The sequence below is a fragment of the Macaca nemestrina genome, chromosome 10 (genome assembly GCF_043159975.1).
Source record: "Macaca nemestrina isolate mMacNem1 chromosome 10, mMacNem.hap1, whole genome shotgun sequence".
NCBI lineage: Eukaryota > Metazoa > Chordata > Mammalia > Primates > Cercopithecidae > Macaca > Macaca nemestrina.
In genome coordinates, this window is record NC_092134.1 from 80347185 (window position 1) to 80369466 (window position 22282).

General features: G+C 52.5%; 2 protein-coding genes across 3 annotated transcripts; both read right to left on the reverse strand.

Annotated features, from left to right (window-relative positions):
* Nucleotides 1–72: 72 nt before the first annotated feature.
* Nucleotides 73–13727, reverse strand: LOC105474290 (sterol O-acyltransferase 2). 2 transcript variants are annotated; one of them, XM_011728856.3, is made up of 15 exons: nt 13530–13727; nt 12975–13030; nt 11925–12061; nt 11549–11608; nt 11156–11263; nt 8494–8770; nt 7987–8056; nt 5411–5495; nt 4900–4945; nt 4581–4710; nt 2910–3007; nt 2392–2490; nt 1399–1534; nt 742–887; nt 73–542 (listed from the first exon to the last, which is right to left on the reverse strand). In XM_011728856.3, exons 1-15 carry the CDS (start codon nt 13609–13611, stop codon nt 492–494), a joined length of 1581 nt encoding a protein of 526 aa, XP_011727158.2. In that variant the 5' UTR covers nt 13612–13727; the 3' UTR covers nt 73–491. The 2 variants fall into 2 exon arrangements, with proteins under 2 accessions (XP_011727158.2, XP_011727159.2); XM_011728857.3 differs by lacking the exon at nt 13530–13727 and having other exon boundaries at nt 11925–12089; nt 12975–13115.
* Nucleotides 13728–14950: 1223 nt separating this feature from the next.
* Nucleotides 14951–19881, reverse strand: LOC105474289 (insulin like growth factor binding protein 6). Its single transcript, XM_011728855.2, has 4 exons — nt 19477–19881; nt 16473–16618; nt 16170–16289; nt 14951–15269 (listed from the first exon to the last, which is right to left on the reverse strand). The coding sequence occupies exons 1-4, from the start codon at nt 19805–19807 to the stop codon at nt 15147–15149; spliced, it is 720 nt and encodes a 239-aa protein (XP_011727157.1). The 5' UTR covers nt 19808–19881; the 3' UTR covers nt 14951–15146.
* Nucleotides 19882–22282: the final 2401 nt, after the last annotated feature.

Sequence of the window (22282 nt, forward strand, 5' to 3'; positions counted from 1 at the left end):
TGCCTCTACAGACATAACTCTACAAAAATCCAAGTGAGCCTTGAACAAATGATGAATGAATTAATGAATTAATGAATTAATGAAAAGGGAGACAGAGTTTATTGCTGTATTGGAAGGAATACGAAATCAAGAACGAGACCCTTTTCAAACCTGGGTGGCCCCAGTTCCTCTGAGTTCCCCCACATTCGTCAAATCCATAAGGTCCCCCAAGTCTCCCCAAGACAGTCATGGGGTAGGAGGGTATCCTGTACCCAGCCCATGGGGATAGGGACTGAAGAGTCACCCCTCTCACCCCCATGCTGAGGTCTGTGCTCAGCTACCCACAAGTCTGCAGATCTCAGTCCTTGCACATTCCCTGGTGGGGTCTTGTGTGCAGGTTGCCTTGACTCAGAGCCAACTTTGGGAATGCAGACAGGAGTCCTGGTCCCAGGTTTTGCAGGCAGAGAACTTGGTGGTGTCATCTGGGCAGGTGGTGTCATCTGCCCTGACCTCTAGGTATGGCAGGACCAAGATCGAGGTGTCACCAGCCCCCAGAAGGTTGTCTGAGCCAGAGAAGAATAAGTTGTGAATGAGGTCATTCCTGGTGACCCAACCCATGCATCCAAGACGTTAGAGTCCATCACCCCCAAGCCAGGCCCTGGTGCCTGACTGTGACTGGTGAGTTGGGGAACAAGGAGGGACTGGCTGTAGGGCTGTGTGTCCTCACGGATGGGGAGCTGGGTGAGGGTTGTGGTCTCTTACCTGGGGTAAGGGGCAGTGCCGCCGTGCGTACCACTCCTGGCAGTACAGGCTGACTTGGATTCCCTGGCCCAGAAACAGCATGGTCCACATCAGCACGTTCCATGCCGGGCCGGTGTGCTGGTCATGCATCATGAAGTTCAACATTCCTGGTGCAGGAGGAAAGGTTGTCACTCCAGCTCCAGGAGTTCCTTGTCTCCCTGGCTTCCCTCCCATTCCAGGGTATTGGGAAGAGATGGAACAAGAAGACCCCATTGGAGAAGGTCTTGAACCCAGGTGCAGAAATTTGTAGAGGTCTAAAGTGGCTCATGTAAAACCAGGATTCTTCAGTTTGCACTTTAATATCCTGAATCTCATACTGAGCCTCTCAACCTCATCTCAGTTTTCTCCTTTGTCTTCCTCGATGAGTGATCTATTCAAGTGCTTTTCTCCAACCAGAAACTTCCTCCCACATGCCCCAGGATACAGCTTGGCTCCTCCCAATGCTGCCTCCCTCCCTGCTTTCCAAGTGACCCCCTCCCCCACTCCACCTCTCAGTCCCAGCAGCCTCGCCTTCAGTCCTGGGGGGGAGGCCTCCCACCATCAGTCTGGGATCTCCAGGAGCAGGACCCAGGCCTCCCTCTGGATGGCTCCCCTCCAGTGGCAGAGAGGCCAGCTCACCTCCAATAACAAGGAAGAGTATCAGCATGACGGGATAGAAGAACCCCAGGACGAAGCAGAAGATATATTCATGGGCCACTGCGGAGACCAGGAACACACCCAGCATGGCTACCCCTCGGGCCTGGGCACCAAGGAGCTGGCAGGGTAAGGAAAGGAGTGAAGAGTGAGTCTCCATGAGCTCCTCCACAAAGAGTCCCCACCTTAAGGAAGCCAGGGAGAGTATGGTACAGTGGAGAGAATATGGGATCTGAGGTCAGAAGGGGTGACATCAATCTTATTTAAGAGTGTGCTGGCTGGGCACGGTCGCTCATGTCTGTAATCCCAGCACTTTGAGAGGCCGAGGCGGGCAGATTATGAGGTCAGGAGTTCAAGACCAGCCTGGCTAATATGGTGAAACCTCGTCTCTACTAAAAATACAAAAATTAGCTGGGTGTGGTGGCATTCGCCTGTAGTCCCAACTACTTGAAAGGCTGAGGCAGCAGAATTGCTTGAACCCAGGAGGCAGAGGTTGCAGTGACCCAAGATCACGCCACTGCACTCCAGCCTGGGAGACAGGGCGAGACTCCATCTCAAAAAAAAAAAAAAAAAAAAAAAAAGAGCATGCTACTATCCCATTGGGACTTAGGTGCCATTTCAAAATGAGAATATAATAATACTTACTTCTCAGGGTTACTGTGCTGATTAAATGTATGTAAAAACCCTTGGTAGCTGAAAATAGATATGTGCATGTTCCTTAGAAGGCTAAGGTGGGAAACAATGCCCTGTGGAGAGGGTGGAATTAAGGATAAAGATGGAAGAAAGCTAAGATTGCAAGGACTTTCTACCCATTGGGTTGGGTAAAATGAGAAAATGAGGACAGATGAAATCAAAAGGGCCTTTAGGCCTGGAAAAGGTGAGTGGTGTAGATGCCACACTGTAGCAGGAGGAAAGGAGAGGGAAGGAAGGAGAGCCCTCATTAAATGTGGGAGCTGAAGGGGTCTGCAGGGCCCATACCCACAGCCCATCCTGATACACGTAGCTGTACAGCCAATCATGGACCACCACGTTCCAAGTGCGGTAGTAGTTGGAGAAGGACGTTGAGTTCCACCAGTCCTGGAGAAAGTGGGGTCAAGGTGGGGGAAAGGAGGTAAGCAAGCATCTGGGTTCCGGCTCCTCCCCACTGCTCCCTTTGCCTGCACCCTATCCCAGTGTTCCAGAAGGGCTGGCTCCTGGCAGAACAGGGACAGCAGACACCCTCCCAGCTCCCTCCTCAGGACATGGAGGCCCTGTCCTCCCTCCTACTCCCTCTCTCAGGAGAAGATTCTGTAGTACCATGCACACAAAAGCAGTTAGCCCTGGCTTGTCAGGAGATGGAGGGGTGGCATTATAACCACATCTAGGGGACTGCATTTCTTATTATGGGAGGTGAACAGCATGGCTGAAGTGACATCCAACCTGGCCACCATCTTCCCCAGATCCCTCCCTAACCCTCCCTGCCTCCAGCTTCCAACTGGCCTAGGTCCAGGCCCCACCCGGTAGAACATTCTGTCTCCAAATCGTAGCATCTCGGCAAAGGCGTTGAGCCAGCAATGGAGGAAGGCAAAGAAGATGAGTAGCAGCATGAAGATTCCTGGTGGATGGCGACAAGAGGCTGCAGGTCAGGCTGGCCCACATGGACCCGCAGGCAGCCCTGCTCTGAGCTCTGAGGAGCCCCTGCCCAGAAACCAGGGCCCCAACTCTTACCATTCATTTATTGGTAATTCACAAATTTATGCATTCCTTTTTTTTTTTTTTTTTTTTTTTGAGACAGGCTGGATTGCAATGGTGTGATCATAGCTCACTGCAGCCTCAAACTCCTGGACTCGAGCGATCCTCCCACCTCAGCCTCCAAAGTAGCTGGAACTACAGATGTGAGCCACCATTCCCAGCTAATTTTTATTTTTAATTTTAATTTTAATTTTTTTTTTGAGACAGAGTCTCCCTCTCTCTCCCAGTCTGGAGTGCAGTGGTGAGATCTTGGCTCACTGCAAGCTCCGCCTCCCGGGTTCACGCCATTCTCCTGCCTCAGCCTCCTGAGTAGCTGGGACTATAGGCGCCTGCCACTACGCCCAGCTAATTTTTTTGTATTTTTAGTAGAGACGGGGTTTCACCATGTTAGCCAGGATGGTCTCAATCTCCTGACCTCATGATCCACCTCCCTCGGCCTCCCAAAGTGCTGGGATTACAGGTGTCAGCCACCGCACCCAACTGTTTTTAAATTTTTTGTAGAGATGAGATCTCACTATATTGTCCAGTTTAGTCTTGAACTCCTGGCCTCAAGCGGTCCTCCTTCTTTGGTCTCCCAAAGTATTGGGATTACAGGTGGTGAGCCACTGTGCCTGGCCTCATGCATTCATTTATTCATCCATTTGTTCATGTACATTTACTTGGCATCTACTTCGTGCCAGATGTTGGGGATGGAGATGAATCTCAAAGGGCCATTGGGAGTTCATAGAGTGATTGAAGTGAGACACACACAGACACAGAGACAGAAAGACACGTCCAACCATATGCCAGGGCAAATGTAATGGGAGCTAAGTACGGTGGCACTGATGTGCCTGGGAGTACAGAGAAACAGGTGGGTCATGGTAATTGGTGGCTACAAAAGGAAGGTTTCCCAGAGGAGGGGGCATCTCAGCCATGGGCCTCCAAGAAGCAACTAGATTCCATGGCTGAACGTGGGGAAAGGGTATCTCAAGCTGAGTGGCCAGTATGGGCAAAGGCCTGGAGGCATGGAAGTACATATCTTTCAGGGCTTGTGGTAGGATGAGAAGATAGGCTGGGGCTGCGTGGGAAGGACTCTTGGATGCCACATCAAGGGTTCAAATCTGATCCGAAAGTGCCAGCATTGACTTATCACTAGAATTTTTGAAGGAGGGTAGGGAATGATTAGTTGTAGTAGGAAAGTTCCCCTGGGCAGCAGTGTCAGGGGTAGATGGGAGAGGAAAGATCTGGGTGCCAGGGAGATGGGTAGGAAGCTGATGTGGAGGGGGAGTGATGGTCTGAACCGAGACCATGGCAGTGGGCCCTGATAGGAGGTGACAGATGTGAGGGGAGACTCAGAAGGAGAACGTGTTGAAACAGAGGGAAGGTAACTAGCAAGGCCTTCCCTGATTTGCCTTCCCCAGGGCACAGCTACTCCAGCCCTACCTTAGTTGGCTCACCTGGCAACGTGGCATGCAGGATAGAGAGCACCAGGGCACGGGTGCTGAAGGGCTCTCGGCTCATGTTGGCAAAGACAGGAACACAGAGTCGGCCCAGGATGAAGCAGGCATAGAGCACACAGCCCAGGGCCTGGAGGGGGCGTGGGGACACATAACTGGAGAGGGACGCTGGCAGCTGCTGGTGGCATTGGGTCTCTGGCCCAGCACTGGCCTTCTCTTCCCTTGGCACCACCCTCCCACTGCCTCCCCAGACCTCCCAGAAATGTCCCCTCTCCACCACCATGAGTCACAGGTCCACCCTTCTACCCTATCTTCTCACCTGAGCAAAGTTCTTGGCCACATAATTCCACCTGATATAGGGCGTCCTGCAGCGGCAATTGGGACAATATGTTTCTCATTCTTTCATGTTGTTCCCTGCTCAGCCTAGGCACAGGTTTTGGGGCCCTCTCTCCGCAGTTCCCTTAATTGCTCAGGCCTGGGAGGATTATCTAGGGTGGTGGGGTCTAGGATACTTTGAACTTTCCATAACAGAGTGACAAGAGGGTTTTAAGCATGGATGTCAACAAAGGTGTGTAGGATGGGTAGGATTTTCAGAACTAAAATCAGGACAGTCCTGGGTAAACCAGGAAAGTGGGCTGCCCTAGTGTCATCATAGGCTGGGCAAGGAGACAGGGTAGTCTACCAGTCACCTATTTCCCATCTTTATTATTAGATGCTTCCTGAGAAAGTGGCCAGTGCCTGAGGTGAGCCTGAGGACCTCAGGGAGGGGAGAGTAGAAGGGTAAGGTTACTGTGGGCCTGGGCATGTGGGGAAGGGATGCAGGGTCTTACCTGGGGTAAGTCTCCCTGTAGATGAGTGTTGGGCAGAAGAGGAAGTAGAGGTAGCTGGAGAAACTGGGGGCCTGGATCCCCTCACCTGGGGAGGAATGAGAGAGGTGGACTAGTAAGGGGAAGGGCAGAGGGCAGAGGTGAGGGGGCTGCTGGGGAAGGGTAGTGGGACTGGTGAGTGGAGAAATGGATAGGGTGGGGGTGGGGGATAAGCAAGGAGCTGAATGTAGGACCTAGATGCAGGCTGGGGGAGCTAAGCTGGGCAGGAATGGAACTGGCTCTTTAACACCATCTCTTCTGTTTTCATTTCAGGCACCCTATCTTCCAGTGCAGGGCCTGCTGTGGCCAGAGCTTCATTTGGTACCCACACGTTCGACAACCCATTCTCCTTCCCCTTCTGTCTGGACTTCGTAATACAGGTACATCTTGTTTTACTGCACTTCCCAGATATTGCCTCTTTTACAAATTGAAAGTTTGTGGCAACCCTGCAAGAGACAAGCCTATCAGTGCCACTTTTTCCAGCGGCAAGTGCTCACTTCATGCCACTGTGTCACATTTTGGCAATTCCTGAAATATTTATAACTTTCTTCTTTTTATTATATGTGGTATGGTGCACAGGCATAGAACACACAGCCCAGGGCCTGGAGGGGGCATGGGGACACCTAACTGGAGAGGGACACTGGCAGCTGCCGGTGGCATTGGACCTTTGGCCCAGCACTGGCCTCCTCTTCCCTTGGCACCACCCTTCCACTGCCTCCCCAGGCCTCCCAGAAATGTCCCCTCTCCGCCACCATGAGTCACAGGTCCACCCTTCTACCCCATCTTCTCACCTGAGCAAAAATCACTGTGATCAGTGATTTTTAATGTTACTATTGTAATTGTTTTAGGGCATCATGAAACACACCCAAATAAGAGAGCAAACTTAACTGACAAATTCTGTGTGTGTTCTGACTACTGCACTGACCGGCCATTCTCCCATCTCTTCTGTTCTCCTCGAGCCTTCCTATTCTCTGAGATACAACAATATTGAAGTTAGGGGCCAGGCTCAATGACTCACTCCTGTAATCCCAACACTTTGGGAGGCCAAGGCAGGAGGATTGCTTAAGCCCAGGAGTTCAAGACCAGCCTGGGCAACATAGCAAGACCCTGTCTCTAAAAAAAAAAAAAAAAAATTGGCTGGGCATGGTGGCTCATGCCTGTAATCCCAGAACTTTGGGAGGCCGAGATGGGTGGATCACTGGATGTCAGGAGTTCGAGACCACCCTGGCCAACATGATGAAACCCTGTCTCTACTAAAAATACAAAAAAATTAGCTGGGTGTGCTGATGCACACCTATAATCCCAGCTACTCAGGAAGCTGAGGCAGGAGAATCGCTTGAACCCAGAAGGTGGAGGCTGTAGTGAGCCAAGACTGCGCCATTGCACTCCAGCCTGGGAAACAAGGCAAGACTCCATCTCAAAAAAAAAAAAAAATTGAAATTGAAATTAGGCCAATTAATAACCTTGAAATGGTCTTTAAGTGTTCAAGTGAGTGAAAGAAAGAGTTGCATGTCTCTCACTTTTTTTTTGTTTTTTTTGAGACTTGATCTCACTCTGTTGCCCAGGCTGGAGTACAGTGACACAGTCATGGCTCACTGCAGCCTCCGCCTCCCGGACTCAAGTAATCTTCCCACCTCAGCTTTCCACACAGCTGGGACCACAGGCATTAGCCGCCACACCTGGCTAATTTTTAAAAGTTTTTTGAAGTGAGACCCCATCTCACTATGTTGCTCAGGCTGGTCTTGAACTCCTGGGCTCAAACAATCCTCCCATCTCAGTGTCCCAGAGTGCTGGGATTACCGGTGTGAGCCACTGTGCTCAGCCTGCAGCTGGTGACTTTAAGGGCTCTTGTTAAGGGCTAATGCAGCTGGTGATTTAAGTTGGAGCCAGTGCCAACTTGTCATTCCAAAAATTCTAGGGCCCTTAAGAATGATGCTAAATATACACTGCATGTGCTCTATAAATGGAACAACAAAGCCTGGGTGACAGGCTGGGCCTGGAAATAGGAAATAGGAAAGTGCCAGAAGTCCTGGGTAACAAGAGGTGCCATCTGTCAGAGGCAGGAGCTGAGAATGCCTATCGATGAAAGCCCACAGAGCCCAGCTGGAGGCCAGGGCTGTGCCTGGTGGGCAACCTGGGCTTAGGAAGGCAGGGATTTTATCAGGATCCTGCACCTGCTGGCTTCGTTCAGTCAGTCAAGAGGACTGAGTTGGCCGGGCGCGGTGGCTCACGCCTGTAATCCCAGAACTTTGGGAGGCCGAGGCGGGCGGATCACAAGGTCAGGAGATCGAGACCACGGTGAAACCCCGTCTCTACTAAAAATACAAAAAATTAGCCAGGCGCGGTTGTGGGCGCCTGTAGTCCCAGCTACTCGGGAGGCTGAGGCAGGAGAATGGCGTGAACCCGGGAGGCGGAGCTTGCAGTGAGCTGAGATCCGGCCACTGCACTCCAGCCTGGGCGACAGAGCGAGACTCCGTCTCAAAAAAAAAAAAAAAAAAAAAGAGGACTGAGTTCACAACCGGGCAAGATGAAGGCCTCACCTCTTCTGGCACGAAGGGTCCCAGGCACAGCCTCTCTCAGGAAGGAGTAGCTTTTCATCAGGAACCTAACCTGTGGCAGAGTGGAAGGGAGGCCAAGTTGCTGTGTGGCTTTAAGCAAATCGCTTAACCTCTCTGTGCTCTGGGTTACCTCTGAGAGGCAGGCAGAGTGTAAGATCTGTCTGGTCAGAGTCCATATTTTTTCTTTTTGTTTGATGGCTGTATAGCCTAACATATGCTGGGATGAATGAAGGTTGCTGGGATGAGAGGCCAGAGCGGAGTCTTCCGGTCAACCTCCTGTGATGGCGGTGTCACACTGTTTGCCTTCCAGCCTGCAGGTTCCCCAAATCCCTCGTAACGGACTCTGCCCCGGTAACTAGCTCCGCCCCTGCCAATGCAGTCTCTGCCCTCCCTCTCGTGGGCCCTGCCCCCTCTTTCGGGGACTCCCTTCTGCTGAGATGGCCCCGCCCACCCGTTTCTTCCTGTCCCCCAGCAGGGCTTGGCCCTCACCTGCTCGAAGACCAGGACACAACGGGAGGCCGGCGGGAGCTGATGCTCCACAGCCACGTGGACTGGCAGTGCGCAGAGCACCAGGGCGTGGACAGCTAGCAGCGCACAGCCCAGGCCCGCCCCCAGCGTCCAGGTGCCCCTGGCCCCAGGCCTGGCCCACAACCGCAGGGCCTGGTACGGCGCCAGCAGGGTGGACAGAAACATGGGCACCCAGGTCACCAGCGCCAACGGCAGCTGTCCGAAGCTGAAGATCAGTAGGTCAAACTCCAGCAGCAGCCTTGGAGTGGGGAGGAGAGACAAAGTAAACAAGTGAAGTCCATTCTTGTCCCCTTCCTCTTCAGTCCGAGCTCCTGGAAGATGAACTGAGGTATCTTGATCAGGTTGTGAGCTCCCCGTCTCTGGAGGTGTTCCAGACGGCACCTCTGTGGCACAGGGCGTTGCTCCAGGAGACTTAGTCATGGCATGAGTTTGATTCTAAATGACCTTGAGAGCCCTCTCTGGTTTCATGGCGTTGCTAAGGGCTCAGTACTCTATATACAACACATGTTAGGATATGAGGTAACTAGACTGACTGACTTAGTTTTGTTCCTTTGGAGCGTCTGTTGTAGGTTGGAGCTAATAGGATGCCGGTTGTTCAGTGTTTTGTTAGCCTAGGTTAAGAGTGTGTGGTTTGTTAAGGGGAAAAACAAAACAACTTAATTGTCCATTAGTAAAGGACTAAGTGAACAAATCTGACACCTCCATACTCTGCAGTCCTTCAAACCAATGGACTAACATGAAAAGATCCCTAAAATAAATTGTTAGTGAGTAAAAGCAAATTACACAATAATAGGTACAGTTTCTTATTTATGTGAAACCTCCACAATGTACCTATCTTTGGTACTGAATGTCAATGCATGGAAAATGCTCTGGAGGGAAACTCAGAAACTGTTTTCTTTTTTAGAGACAGAGTTTTGCTCTGTCACCCAGGCTGGAGTGCAGTGGTGCAATCTCTGGTCACTGCAACCTCCGCCTCCCGGGTTGAAGTAATTATCCTGCCTCAGCCTCCTGAATAGCTGGGACTACAGGCTTGCACCACCACGACTGGCTAATTCGTGTGTGTGTGTGTGTGTGTGTGTGTGTATATATATATATATATATTTTTTTTTTTTTTTTTTTTTTTTTCAGTAGAGACAGGGTTTCATCATATTGGCCAGGATGGTCTTGAATTCCTGACCTCAAGTGATCCGCCTGCCTTGGCCTCCCAAAGTGCTGGGATTACAGGCGTGGGCCACTGCGCCCAGTCAGAAAGCAGTGTGGGATTGAAGGAGGTGGTCAAGAAGGACCCCCTTTACAGGAAAACATGTATTTGAGCTTTTTACTGAGATTTTATCATTTTTAATTTTTTTAATTTGTTTTTTTCTTATGCAAACCTAGCGGTAGATTTTACCCTTTTAATACTTACAGAACTAACAACAAAAATTTTACCAAAAGGCAATGCTGTTGCTGAACCTGTGGATCCTTGGTCCTGTTTTTGTTATTGCTTCCCAAGCCTGACATAGGGAGAGGGGCTGTGGCAGGCCAGGTTTCACTAACACAGGCCTCCATAACAACTGTTTCAGTACTGGCTGAGTGGTTAAGTTAAATATTAAAAGCCAGTGCCCTTAGACAAAGGCCGGAATGTAACAAAAGCCCACCAAGAGTTTTGCCTAGGCCTTTCCTGAACCTCAAAGCATGATTAAACAAGTTTTGCTGGGGGTCTGAAGAAGCTCTTCAAACCTCCATGATTTAGCAGGAGACAAGAGAAGGGTAATCACCCCAGCACCTGGACCCATTTAGATTAAGTCAACTTACTGAGGCTCCAGAAGAAGGTCCTCAAGACTCAGACCTTAGTTATAGATTAAAAGAAGTTAATCACTTATGTCTTTAGATGAATGCACACTTACACATAGACGTATAGCTTAGAAGGTATATATGCTCTGGAAACTGCAATTTTTAGTTGGCCTAGTGATAATTTACAGGCCTTCTCCCTGTAACCAGTTATAGAAATAAAAACTCTCTTCCTCCCCAGTTCATCTGCATCTCGTTATTGGGCCACAAGAAGTAGCAGCCCCAACCCTCAGTTTGGTCCAGGAATGGTGGGAGTCCTGAAAATACAGACCCCCAGGTTATACAGCTCTCTGAAGCTCATCCTCACAGTTGGGTGGGGTGCTCTGTGGGGGAAATGACCCACCCAGGCACTTGGGTACATGTCTGTCTTCCCCACAAGACTGGGAGTGCCTCACAGACAGGAGTGGGGTCTGCCCCCTCATTTCTCTGAACACTAGGACTGGTACTCGGGAGGTGCTCAATGGAGGTTACTTGAATAGAACTGACTGGGAAAGGAGTGTGTATGGGTGTGCATGTGTGCACACACACACATCTGCCTCAGGGCAAGGTGTCATTGAGAAGCATTTGAGAGTGACTGGCCCTGGGAGGACAGACCAAGGGCCAACCAAGGCTGGGGAAGGAAGGGATCCTAGAGAGTGTTTCGGGTGGGAAGGTTGTTGGGAGCAAAGTTGGTACGTGTCCAATAACCAAAGGGGGGACCTGTGTCCGCTTGCCCCAAGGGCAAGTGGGGCACTGAGGACCCAGAGGGTCTGATCAGATAGGTGTGCCTGTCCCAGGTGGGAAGGGGACCTACCTGCCCTCATCAATGAAGTCGATGGCCAGGGTGCTGATGATGAAGACACACAGGCCAGCGATGAACATGTGGTAGATGGTGCGGAAATGCTGCACCTCCATCAGCTCACTGGAGGGACAGGGGCCTGAAGGTCAGTGTGGGAGGGTCCTCAGGGTGGTGTGAACTAGCTCAGACACTGTACACATGAGGCATGGGGCCTAACGATCCAGAACTTCCAGCTAAAGGCCTTTCTTCCACAACCACGCCCAGGGCAAATAGGGGACCTGCACCTTAGAAACCCTTTCCAAGTCCTCCCCACAAACCACCTAGAGCCTGGGGATGAGAAATGAGGTACCGTGACCCCCAGCCAAAGCCCTTTCTTTTCCTCCCATTACTTGTCATCACCCGACTTACTCAAGCAGGGACTTGCGGATGATGAAAACTTTCTGTTTCCCCGGGGATGGCTCCTGGGTCCTGAATTGAGATGTTTGTTCAGGGTCAGGAAGAAGTCAGTGGGCAGAGGGCAGGGCCATGCAGAAGGTCAATACTTGGGAGCCAAGGGGAGTGGTAGGGAGAGGCCAGGGCTAGGGCCAGAGGGCAGGACCGGGTGGAAGGTCAGGGCCAGGGCAGAGTGAGGCCCAGTAGGTGGAGGCCAGTGTTAGGAAGACAAGATAAGTGGGGAAGAGGGAAGGCTGGGGTCGCAGTCCTGCCAAGGCTGGCAAGGGCACATCATGTGATAGCTCATGATCATTGCTACAGAGGAGCCTGCGCAGCTGCTCCCTAGACTCACCTACTCAAGGAATCTGGGGGAGGCAGGGGCGGAGGTTTGTCTTGAGATGGGTAGGATTGTATAGCCTCCCACATGGCCCGATCCAGCAGCTCCCTCAGTTGTCCCTGCACTTGCTCCAGCAATTGTGCCTTCACAGCCTGTGGGACAAAGCCAGGGCAGAGCCCACTGTCCCTCCAGTCAGCCATCCTTTCATTTACTAGACATTCACCGAGTTTCTACCTATGCCAGGCATAGTGCTTTAAAAAAAAAAAAAAAAAAACTGGGGGGTCTGCAGGGATGGGGGATCAGTGGTCAGCAGTGGCAGCCCTGTGGGGGGAAGGGCAGGCATTGGTGGGGTGGTGATGGGTCTGCTGGTGGGGTAGGACCCCACAATGCTAAGTGCTGTGGTAAAAAGATGAACAAGCCATGATTCCTGCCCAGAGTTGATCTCCTTCTGGCTTCCCGGGGCATCAGTAAGGATCAGGGAGTGACAGCAGGAGCAAGGCTTCCCCTCCCTGGGTCTGAATTCCAGCCTGGTCACCTCTGATTGTCAGTCCTCACCCCTGTCCTCCAGCCACACTAGCAGGAAGACTCTATCTACTGGCTTTCAATGACCCTCGGGACCTGTGCTTCAAACCCCTACATCTTTACCCTTAATTCTAACCTGATCTTTGTACCAGGAACAAGTCATCAGGCTGGGCACCGTGGCTCACGCCTGTAATCCCAGCAATTTGGGAGGCCAAGGCAGGTGGATCACTTGAGGTCAGGAGTTCAAGACCAGCCTGGCCAATATGGTGAAACCCCATCTCTACTAAATATACAAAAAAAAAAAAAAAAAAAATTTAGCCACACCTGGTGGCACTCATCTGTAGTCCCAGCTACTCACTTGAACCTGGGAGGCAGAGGTTGCAGTGAGCTGAGATTGTGCTGATGCACTCCAGCCTGAGCGACAGAGCAAGACTTTGACTCAAAACAAAAAGCAAAAACCAAAACAAGGCATCTTTATCACCAAGCCTCACTCCTGCCTCCTGCGACCAAGCATCTGTCCACTTGACCTCTGACGCCCCTCACCTCCATGTGTCGGGTCCATTTCACCAAGTCCGGGGCTCTGTGCGTCTCAGTGTTTCCTGGGAGGAGTGATCAAAGGCACAGTCAACAGGAGGAGTTGGGGTTCTGCAGACCCAGAGGCATCCTGTGTTCAGGAAATGCTTTGTGTGCTCAGCAGCCACCCTCACCCCAACCAGCCAATATCTAGTTTCATGGGTGGGGCTACTAGAAGGGGAAGTTGCTGTTGCCAGTGGTGAGGCGGCCATAGGCAAGCAGGGGGCCTGGTGACATTACTGCGAACAGGGCACTCAGGGAATGGGAAGCTACTCCGTTCACCCTCTGGGGCTAAAGAGTCAGAAAGATAAGGCCAGGCCACAGCTCTGACGTAGCTCTTTTCTGTTCCATCTCCCAGCTGGGTGGCTCAGGGCTGAGGCCAGGGTCTGCCTTCCTTGGCCTCTCTGGACAGCAGGAAGGATTGGCATCAGGCAGTTGGAGCCTTCTCTCCATAGCGCATCTCTCCCCTCCTGCCCCACCACCCGCTGGTGCCTTCTGTGCCCCCCGAGGGCGAGGCTGGCTCACCATCTCTGCAGGGTTGGTGTTCCCGCTCCCCTCCCGGCCCTTCTGTCCTCTGCAGACGCAGACGGGCCCCGCCTGGCTCCATGGAGCGGTCTCCAGTGGGCAGCAGGCAGCCCTTGCCTGTGTTCCCTCCTTCCTTTGCAGCGTGGCCTGCCCTACAGAACTCTTGTCCCACTCAGCTCAGGTGACAGCTCCAAAGACTAAAGTCCTTTCAGGAGGAGGGGGCCTCTGGGAGCGCGATAGGTTATCTGATCCGGAGGGCAGAGCTTCTCAGATTCAGGCCTCACTCTGCTGTCTGTTCCAGGGATGGCCACATCCCCCTAACACCCCAACCATCATCCAGATGCCCAGCTCCAAGGGTGCTATCCACCCCCCACACACACACACAGGAATAGTGGCTGGGTACGTCGCGGGGAGGGGAACTTTGCCTCTCAGAAGCTTGTCACCTAGCATGGCTGGCCTTCAGTCTCTCCCAGCAGGCTGAAGGTCGGGGAGGAGTCAGAAATGTCTTCATGTATCAGTGCGTTCAGCTCCCTTTCACAAGGTGTGTGACTGATGCATGTGGTAATATTCTGATGGGGTTAGCACCGTGCTACTCATGGAGCTGGGGCCCCTCCAGGAAAGGCTGAGTGCCAGGGCCCCTGAACATCTGCGCTTCCTGACACCTGCTTGGGTGAGCATGTAGGCAGAAAGGAGGCTAAACAAACACGTATTAAGCACCTAAGGAAAAGGCTGAGTGCCAGGGCCCCTGAACATCTGCGCTTCCTGACACCTGCTTGGGTGAGCATGTAGGCAGAAAGGAGGCTAAACAAACACGTATTAAGCACCTAAGAATTAAGCACCTCAGGTGTTGTCACATACGGAAGAACCAGATGCAAACCTCCCTCTGTCATTTACCAGCTATATAATTTCAGGCAAGTGACCCCAAATTTCAAGCCACAGGGTCCTCCTCTGAAAAATGGGGGCAAAAATCCCTATATCACAAGCTTATTGTAAGCTCAAAATGAGGTAGTCCAGGTAAAATCACATGGTTCAGGGCCATGGGATGAGCTCATATAGTAGTAATAATTTCCTTCTTTTTTTAGTAGGAAGTAACAGAAGGGTACGTGCTTTGAGAGTTCCTCTTTGCTGGGTTCCTGCTGGGATTAACTATTAATCCTTCCCCTCCCCTTATGTCCAAAGATCAATGTTAGAAACAAGGTCACAACTTCAGATTAAGGCCATGATCTCAGTGTCTCCCCTTCCCACTCCCAACTCCTGGTGGGCAGCTCTGTGAAGCTTGATGGCTTGAAGCTTCTGCCTGGCTGTCACAGGAAGGACTAAAGGTATCCATAGGAAAGAAGAAATGCTGTGAGTGAACTGTAGTGGGGTAAAGAGAGGGCCAGGGGCTCCAGAATTGTGAGAGGTAGACACAGAGACACAAGCCAGCGACCCCAAGCACAGCTTTATTGACACCCCAGCCAACACCAACACTGTTTCCAACTGCATGTGTAAAGGCCCAGGGGTGAGGGGGCCCATGGGGCAGGGCCTGAAAGTGGATCGTGGGCCTTGAGTTTTTTGTTGAGTGATGACAGCTCCATGTTCCTTCCAGTGGCCCTGCAGCCCCTCTATTCCCCAGCTTTAGCCGCTGCTCCCAGTGGGGCAGGAGGAGCTTCCATTGCCATCTGGAGACCCTGGCAGGGGCTTGCCCATACGATCCACACACCAACAGGGACCTCGGCGCTGCCCCTGGGAGGAGCGGCACTGGAGAGAGAGGCACACAGGTCAGGGGTGAGGCCAGAGGCTTCCAGCAGGAGAATGAGAGGGGATGTCTGAGTCTGAGGATGCAAAAACACCTGAGGGTCCCCTTGGGACAGCAAGGGTCACTGGGTTCCCTCTCTCTCTCTCTCTCTCTTTTTTTTTGAGACAGAGTTTCACTCTGTTGCCCTGGCTAGAGTGCAATGGCATGATCTCCACTCACTGCAGCCTCCACCTCTCAAGTTCAAGCAATTCTCCTGCCTCAGCTTCCCGAGTAGCTGGGATTACAGGTGCGCAGCACCACGCCCGGCTAATTTTTGTAATTTTTAATAAAGACGGGGTTTCACCATGTTGTTCAGGCTGGTCTTCAACTCCTGACCTCGTGATCCACCCACCTTGGCCTCCCAAAGTGCTGGGATTACAGGCATGAGCCACTGCGCCCGGCCCAGGGTTCCCTCTCTTTAGTTCCCCCTCTTCAACCAATAAATTGTGTGCATTCTGCTAGCCTGGAACAGTAGTTTTCAAAGTGGCATTCCCAAATCCGGATCACCAGGGAACATGTTAGAAATGCATATTGTCAGGCCCCACCCCACACCTCCTGAATCAGGAAGGCTGCTGGTGGGGCTCAGCCATCTGTGTGGCATAAGCCCTCTGGAGGATTCCGATGCCTCAAGTTCGAGAGCCACTGAGTTAGGCCATTCCTTCAGCAGGTTTTCTCCCACAGTGTGTGGTTGATTATTCTCTAAGTTTGTATAACAAATTATATTATTCTCTATGTTCTCCTAAAGTTGGAAGATCCTTAAAGATGGGGCAGTGTCTTATTTATGCAGCTTTGCAAGCCCCATTGTCCCCACTCCCTGGCAGGAGCCTTCTACTGGAACAGGGGGAGAAGAAAAATAGCCTCACCTGTCGCTTCCGGTAGAAGCCTCGATGGTCACAATTGGGCACGTAGAGCGTTTGAGCCCCTCGGTAGACCTCAGTCTGGAGTTGCTGCAGCACTGAGTCCAGATGTCTACGGCATGGGCCCTGGGGGAGGGAGAGCAGGCAGCTTAGAACCGCTCCAGCCCAGTTCCCTGTTCCAACCTTCTGGCCCACCAGGCAAGCACCCAGGACCGACAATGGAGCCGTCTCCAAGCCCAAGGGAGCAGTCTCAGATGGCAGTCTCCAGGGCTTCCCACCCCTCCTGCTCTCTACCAGCTCCAAACGCACCATCTCGGTGTCTTGGACACCTGCAGAATTGGGCTGGGAGGGTGTGGTAGAGGTGCCTGGATTCTTCTGTTGGTTTCTGCGGTTCGCATCCTGTGGGCGGCCAGTGCCTGCTTGGAGTTTACTCTCCTTAGGATTCTCCTCTGCAACTGCAGGAGGAATAGGAGAAGGAGAGGCCAGAAATCAGCCAGAGCCATGTGGAGAAGGGCCTTGCCCACATCACCTGCTGAAGTAAGGAAGGGAGGGCCTTATGCCCCATTGTTGCATGATGCTGGCCCTAGTTTCTTTCTCTGACAAATAGTTACATTACTTTTCCTGACAATATTCCCCAGTATTTCCCATAGTGAGCTTAAGGCTTATAAGGGAGATGCATTTTGGAAAGCAAAAATGGAAAATGAGGATGGGTGCAATGGCTCATGCCTGTTATCCTAGCACTTTGAGATGCAGAGGTGGGAGGATTGGATTGCTCGAGCCCAGGAGTTTGAGACCAGCCTGGGCAACATAATGAGAACCTCATCTCTACAAAAAAATTTTTTAAATTACCAAGGTGTGGTGACATGCACCTGTAGTCCCAGCTACATTAGAGGCTGAGGCAGGAGGACTGCTTGAGCCCCAGAAGTCAAGACTGCAGTGAGCCATGATTGTGCTACTGCACTCCAGCCTGGACAACAGAGTGAGACCCTGTCTCAAAAATAAATAAATTATTGGCTGGGCTCGGTGGCTCGTGCCTGTCATCCTAGCACTTTGGGAGGCCAAGGTGGGCAGATCACTTGAGGTCAGGAGATTGAGACCATCTGGCCAACATGGTGAAACCCCGTCTCTACTAAAAATACAAAAATTAGCCTGGCATGGTGGCAGGTGCCTGTAGTCCCAGCTACTCCGGAGGCTGAGACAGGAGAATGGCGTGAACCTGGGGGAGTGGAGGTTGCAGTGAGACACTGGACCACTGCACCCCAGCCTGGGCAATAGAGTGAGACTGTCTCAACATAAATAAATAAATATGTTTTTTTTTTTTTTTTTTTTTTGAGACGGAGTCTCGCTCTGTCGCTCAAGCTGGAGTGCAGTGGCGCTATCCTGGCTCACTGCAAGCTCCGCCTCCCGGGTTCACGCCATTCTCCTGCCTCAGCCTCCCGAGTAGCTGGAACTACAGGCGCCCGCCACCGCGCCCGGCTCATTTTTTGTATTTTTTAGTAGAGACGGGGTTTCACCATGGTCTCGATCTCCTGACCTTGTGATCCGCCCGCCTCGGCCTCCCAAAGTGCTGGGATTACAGGCGTGAGCCATCGCGCCCGGCCAATAAATATGTTTTAAAAATTAATTAATTTAAAAATAAATTAATGAATTACAATAAATAATAAAATAAATGAAAAATGGAGAACAAATGCAAAGGACTATTTAGGGCTTTGGGCTTTGGATGAAAAGACCTGGCTGTTCCACCAGAGGCCAGAAGGGGGCGCACGAAGCCAGGGAGCTGGGGCAGAGAGCAACGGATGTAGGAGGGGGGCCAACAGGGACCCAAATGGAATGTGTGTCCCTGCTGTGACCTTGCTGTGACTCAACCCACCCCTCCCAGGCCTGAGATGTGGTTACTTCTGGGGCACTGCAGTGGGAACCTCTCCCTTCTGATACCCTGTGATCCAGGCCAGCTCAACCCCAGTGGTCCCAGGAGCACATGGATTCAACCCTTAACCAAGATAGGCTGAGGGCAGATTAAGAAGGTGCAGGGAATGAGGGGCTTCCAATCTGCAGGTTGCTCCTGGCTCTGGAGAAAGTTTCCGGAGGATCCGGGGAGAGCTCAGGACTGGGAAGGGGTGAGGAAATAAGTCAGGGATAGGAAAAGGCAGAAAGGGGAGCATGTACTGCTTGGAATTTGCCTAATATCTAATAAGATACCAGAACCCCTGAAGGGATCCTGCCTCTCCCTCTGTGCCCAAAGATAAGCTCCCAACTACCACTCACAACCCAGGAGACATTTCCCCTGCAACCATGAGTCTGATCCTTCTTCCTCAGGATGCCCGCCCCTCCCCAGACCTTGTCCTTCATTCCCTACATTTAGCACCCACCCATGTAGTTCCAAACTGCCTTCTCTCATCCACCCAGACCACCTTCTAGGAGGACCCCCAGAAGCCTGCACTCAAGCATTTGGGACTGAAAGAAAGTCCAAGTGAATTCTCCATCCCCTCCAGAGGAAGGAACCCAGAGACTCTGGGATGCGCAGTTTGCATTTCCTGTCTTCCCCATCTCCCTGCTGCCCCCCATGTTTTCAGTGCTGATTCACTTCTGTCCCACCCACCCAGTGACTCAGCTTCTGCTCTCCTCCCTGGAGCAGGGTGGGGTAGGATGGGTGAACAGTTCTGAGCAGGTTTAAATCATAACCCTGATTTGGCAGATTCCCTCTTTCCCCCACTCTTTCTCCCCTCTCCCCCACCCTACGCCCTAGCCTGCCCTCAGTCCCTACTCAAGTTTAATACAACTTTGGATTTGGGGCCTCTTCGGTTCTAGACCCCTCCTGTTTAGGTGCTTCGAACACCCGTATTAGGAGGAAACGAGCCATTTCTCAGTGTGTGCAGAATTTCGGAGTCTGGGGTTCCCTTCCCTCTTTCTCAAAGTGGAAGCTGAGAACAACATTTGTGTCCTTTCCCCAGCTTGCCGTCTAGGGTTGTAGGAGCTGGGCCTGCTGGAGCACATGGGATGGCCCTAAAACCCTCCATTTCTCCCCCTGCCGTCCCCAAGTTCCCACTTGCACACACACTACATCAAGGGAAAATAAACCGAGCAAAAAAGACCGAGAGCGCAGACACTTTCTGCTGTATCCCCAAGTCCCCTGGCCGCACCCCAGCTTCCTGCACTTGCCCCTTCTCCCCCACACAAATGTGCCCCCCAAAGTCGGAAGCGTCAAGGGTCAGGGCGCAAAGGCTTGCAGGGCCACCCACTCTCGTCTCCCCAGGACCCTGCCTGGAGGACGCGGGTCTCACGTGGGCGGGGCAGGGGCGGGGCGCGGACTCACCCGCGGGCGCGCGGGCCGGAAGGCAGCGGCCTCGGCCGAGCAGCAGCGCCCGCAAAGGCGCCTCGTCGTCCTCGGGCGGATGGCACTGCAGTCCTAGGGCGCAGTTAGGGGTGTAGACCCCGCACTCCTGCCCCTCCCTCCTGAGACAGCCCTCAGCTTCCGCGCAGCCCTGCGCTGGCGATCCCCCATCCTCTTCCTCCACGCAGCCCCCTGGACAACCCGCTTGCACCCCTTGCCCGCAGCCTGGGCACCGCGCCAAGGCGCCTCCTGGGCTGGCAGCGAGCAGCAGAGCTAGCAGCAGCAGCGGCGGCAGCAGCCTGTAGGGGGTCATGGTCAGGGTTTGTGCCCCGTCCTCTCCTTCCAGAGCAGTCGCAGCGCAGCTGCTGCCCGCCGCCGCCCCTCTGTCTTAAGTAGCCGCCGGCCAGGGGCCGGGCCCTTTAAGAGCCAGGTGAAGGGGGGGGGTGGGGGAGAGGGCAGGGGCATTCCCTAAACTGGGTGGGACTGGGGAGGGCCCCCCCAACCTGGGTCCTCCCCACTCCTCTTTCCCCCTCCCTTTGCAGTTTCTGTTTACTTCCCAAATTGCTCTGATGTTTCTTGCTTTGTTCCCGGGAATCTCGGCCCGGAATTTGGGAGCTGTACAGCTGGCTGGAGGGACTGGAGGGTGGGGAGGAGCGGAAGAAGGGGAGGACTGGAGTGCAATCCATTTAGTGTGTTTATGTAGGAAGACGAGGGGCATGCAGGGACCCGGTGGGGAGTGAGAAGATGGGGGCTGAAAGGGAACTGAGAAGAGATGGTGTGTGTGGATCACGAGAGGAGTGGGCAAATGTGGAGGGACAGAGAAAAGATGGAGAGGGTGGATAACGGGGTCTTGGGAAATTCTGCTGATGGGAGAAGTAGACCAGGGCAGAGGAGAGGAAGGGCAAAATTGGGAAAGGGGTAAGAGAAAGCACCCCTGAGATGTGACTAAGGAGAAAAGGGGCCCGAGGGGAGCCAGACTGGGGTAAGCCTACGGGGGAAGGGCCGGGAGGCAGGGAGGGATACACCTTGAATGAACCGTAGGAGACCCTAGCATTGTGGTGGGCGCATGCGGAGTCTGGAAGAATTGGAGAGGGCTGTGTGCGGGGTGAGAACTCGCTGGGAGGCAGGGAAAGGGGGAAAATTGGCCGGTTGAAACTAGAGAGGGACAGAAATAGAGGAACTCGTATTCTGGATGCTCTTGGGGACAGTGGCCAGAGAGCAGACCCCACCCCCCTTCCCATCCCCATCCTTCAGGTAAGCTCGCTCCTCCATTCCTCTCCTCTCCCAGAATCCGTCTCCTTCCCTCCCAGTCATCCATGGGGTTTTCTAGATTCATCAGACTGTCTTGTGCCCAGGGGGCTTCGGGGGAGGGACTACTCTGAGCATCTTTGCCTGCTTACTTGTCTACCTTCGCTGCAAGGGTCGGCTTCCACCGCCCCCCACCCACCTTCCCTAGGCAGTGTCCCGCCCATCCCAGGCACTCCTAGCCAGGCCTCACAGGAGAAAGGAAGAGGGACTGTTTCCTTCGGCAACCCACACCCATCCAGTTCTGGGTTATGCAACAGGGACCATCTCATTCTTTCCTAAAACAAGGGCTCTGGGCAGTGACTAAGTTTAAATGCTGGGCCTCAAGCAAGAATGTCAGCAAGGACTTCTTGAACTTTTAGGTAAATACGAAATAATACGGACCTCATTGTCAGCACCGCCCCCTTCCACACATTACCCTGGGACCCTAGGACCTGTGTTTGGAGGATGGTGTTTTCCTGTTGCCCTGAGATACTGATGCAGACTGGAGAGGCAGGGAGGAGAGGGTTGTGGGGCAGCTGATGGGAGAAGCTACTGCTGATGGGAGAAGTAGACCAGGGCAGAGGAGAGGAAAGGCAAAACTGGGAAAGAGGTAAGAGAAAGCACCCCTTCCACCAAGGCTCTTCAACCCCCTGCCCCAAGCTCTGACCAGGCTCCCTGGAACCAAGGCTGGTCAGAGACGGGTTCCAGGGTACTGGGGTCCTGCCCCACCCCCTTTATCACGATTTATTTTGTCCTACACATGGTTCTGGCTAGGGTCTTAGGGTCTTTCTCCTGGACTTCGGGTTGGTGCTCCTGAATAAGATGGAAAGCCTGTGGGAAGTTGGGAAGGGCAAAGAGATGGCTGTGCTCTTGCAGGATCCCAGTGTGGCTCTTTTTTTAAATTTAAATTTAATTTAATTTTAAGTTCTGGGATACATGTGCAGAATGTGCAGGTTTGTTACATAGGTAAATGTGTGCCATGTGGTTTGCTGCCCATCAACCCAACACCTAGGTATTAAGCCCCACATGCCTTAACTATTTGACCTGATGCTTTCTCTCCCCTCGCCACCCCGCCCCCACAGGCCCCAGTGTGTGTTGTTCCCCTCCCTGTGTCCATGTGTTCTCATTGTTTTCAGCCCCCACTTATGAGTGAGAATATGTGGTGTTTGGTTTTCTGTTCCTGTGTTAGTTTGCTGAGGATAATGGCTTCCAGCTTCATCCATGTCCCTGCAGAGGACATGATCTCATTCCTTTTCATGGCTGCATAGTATTCCATGTATTTGGGTTGGTTCCATGTCTTTGCTATTGTGAATAGTGCTGCAATAAACATACATGTGCATGTATTTTTATAATAGAATGATTTATATGCCCTTGGGTATATACCCAGTAATGGGATCGCTGGGTCAAATGGTGTTTCTGGTCTGGTTCTAGACTTCTTTTTTTTTTTTTTTTTTGAGGCAGGGTCTCTTTTTATTTCCCAGGCTGGAGTGCAGTGACTCCA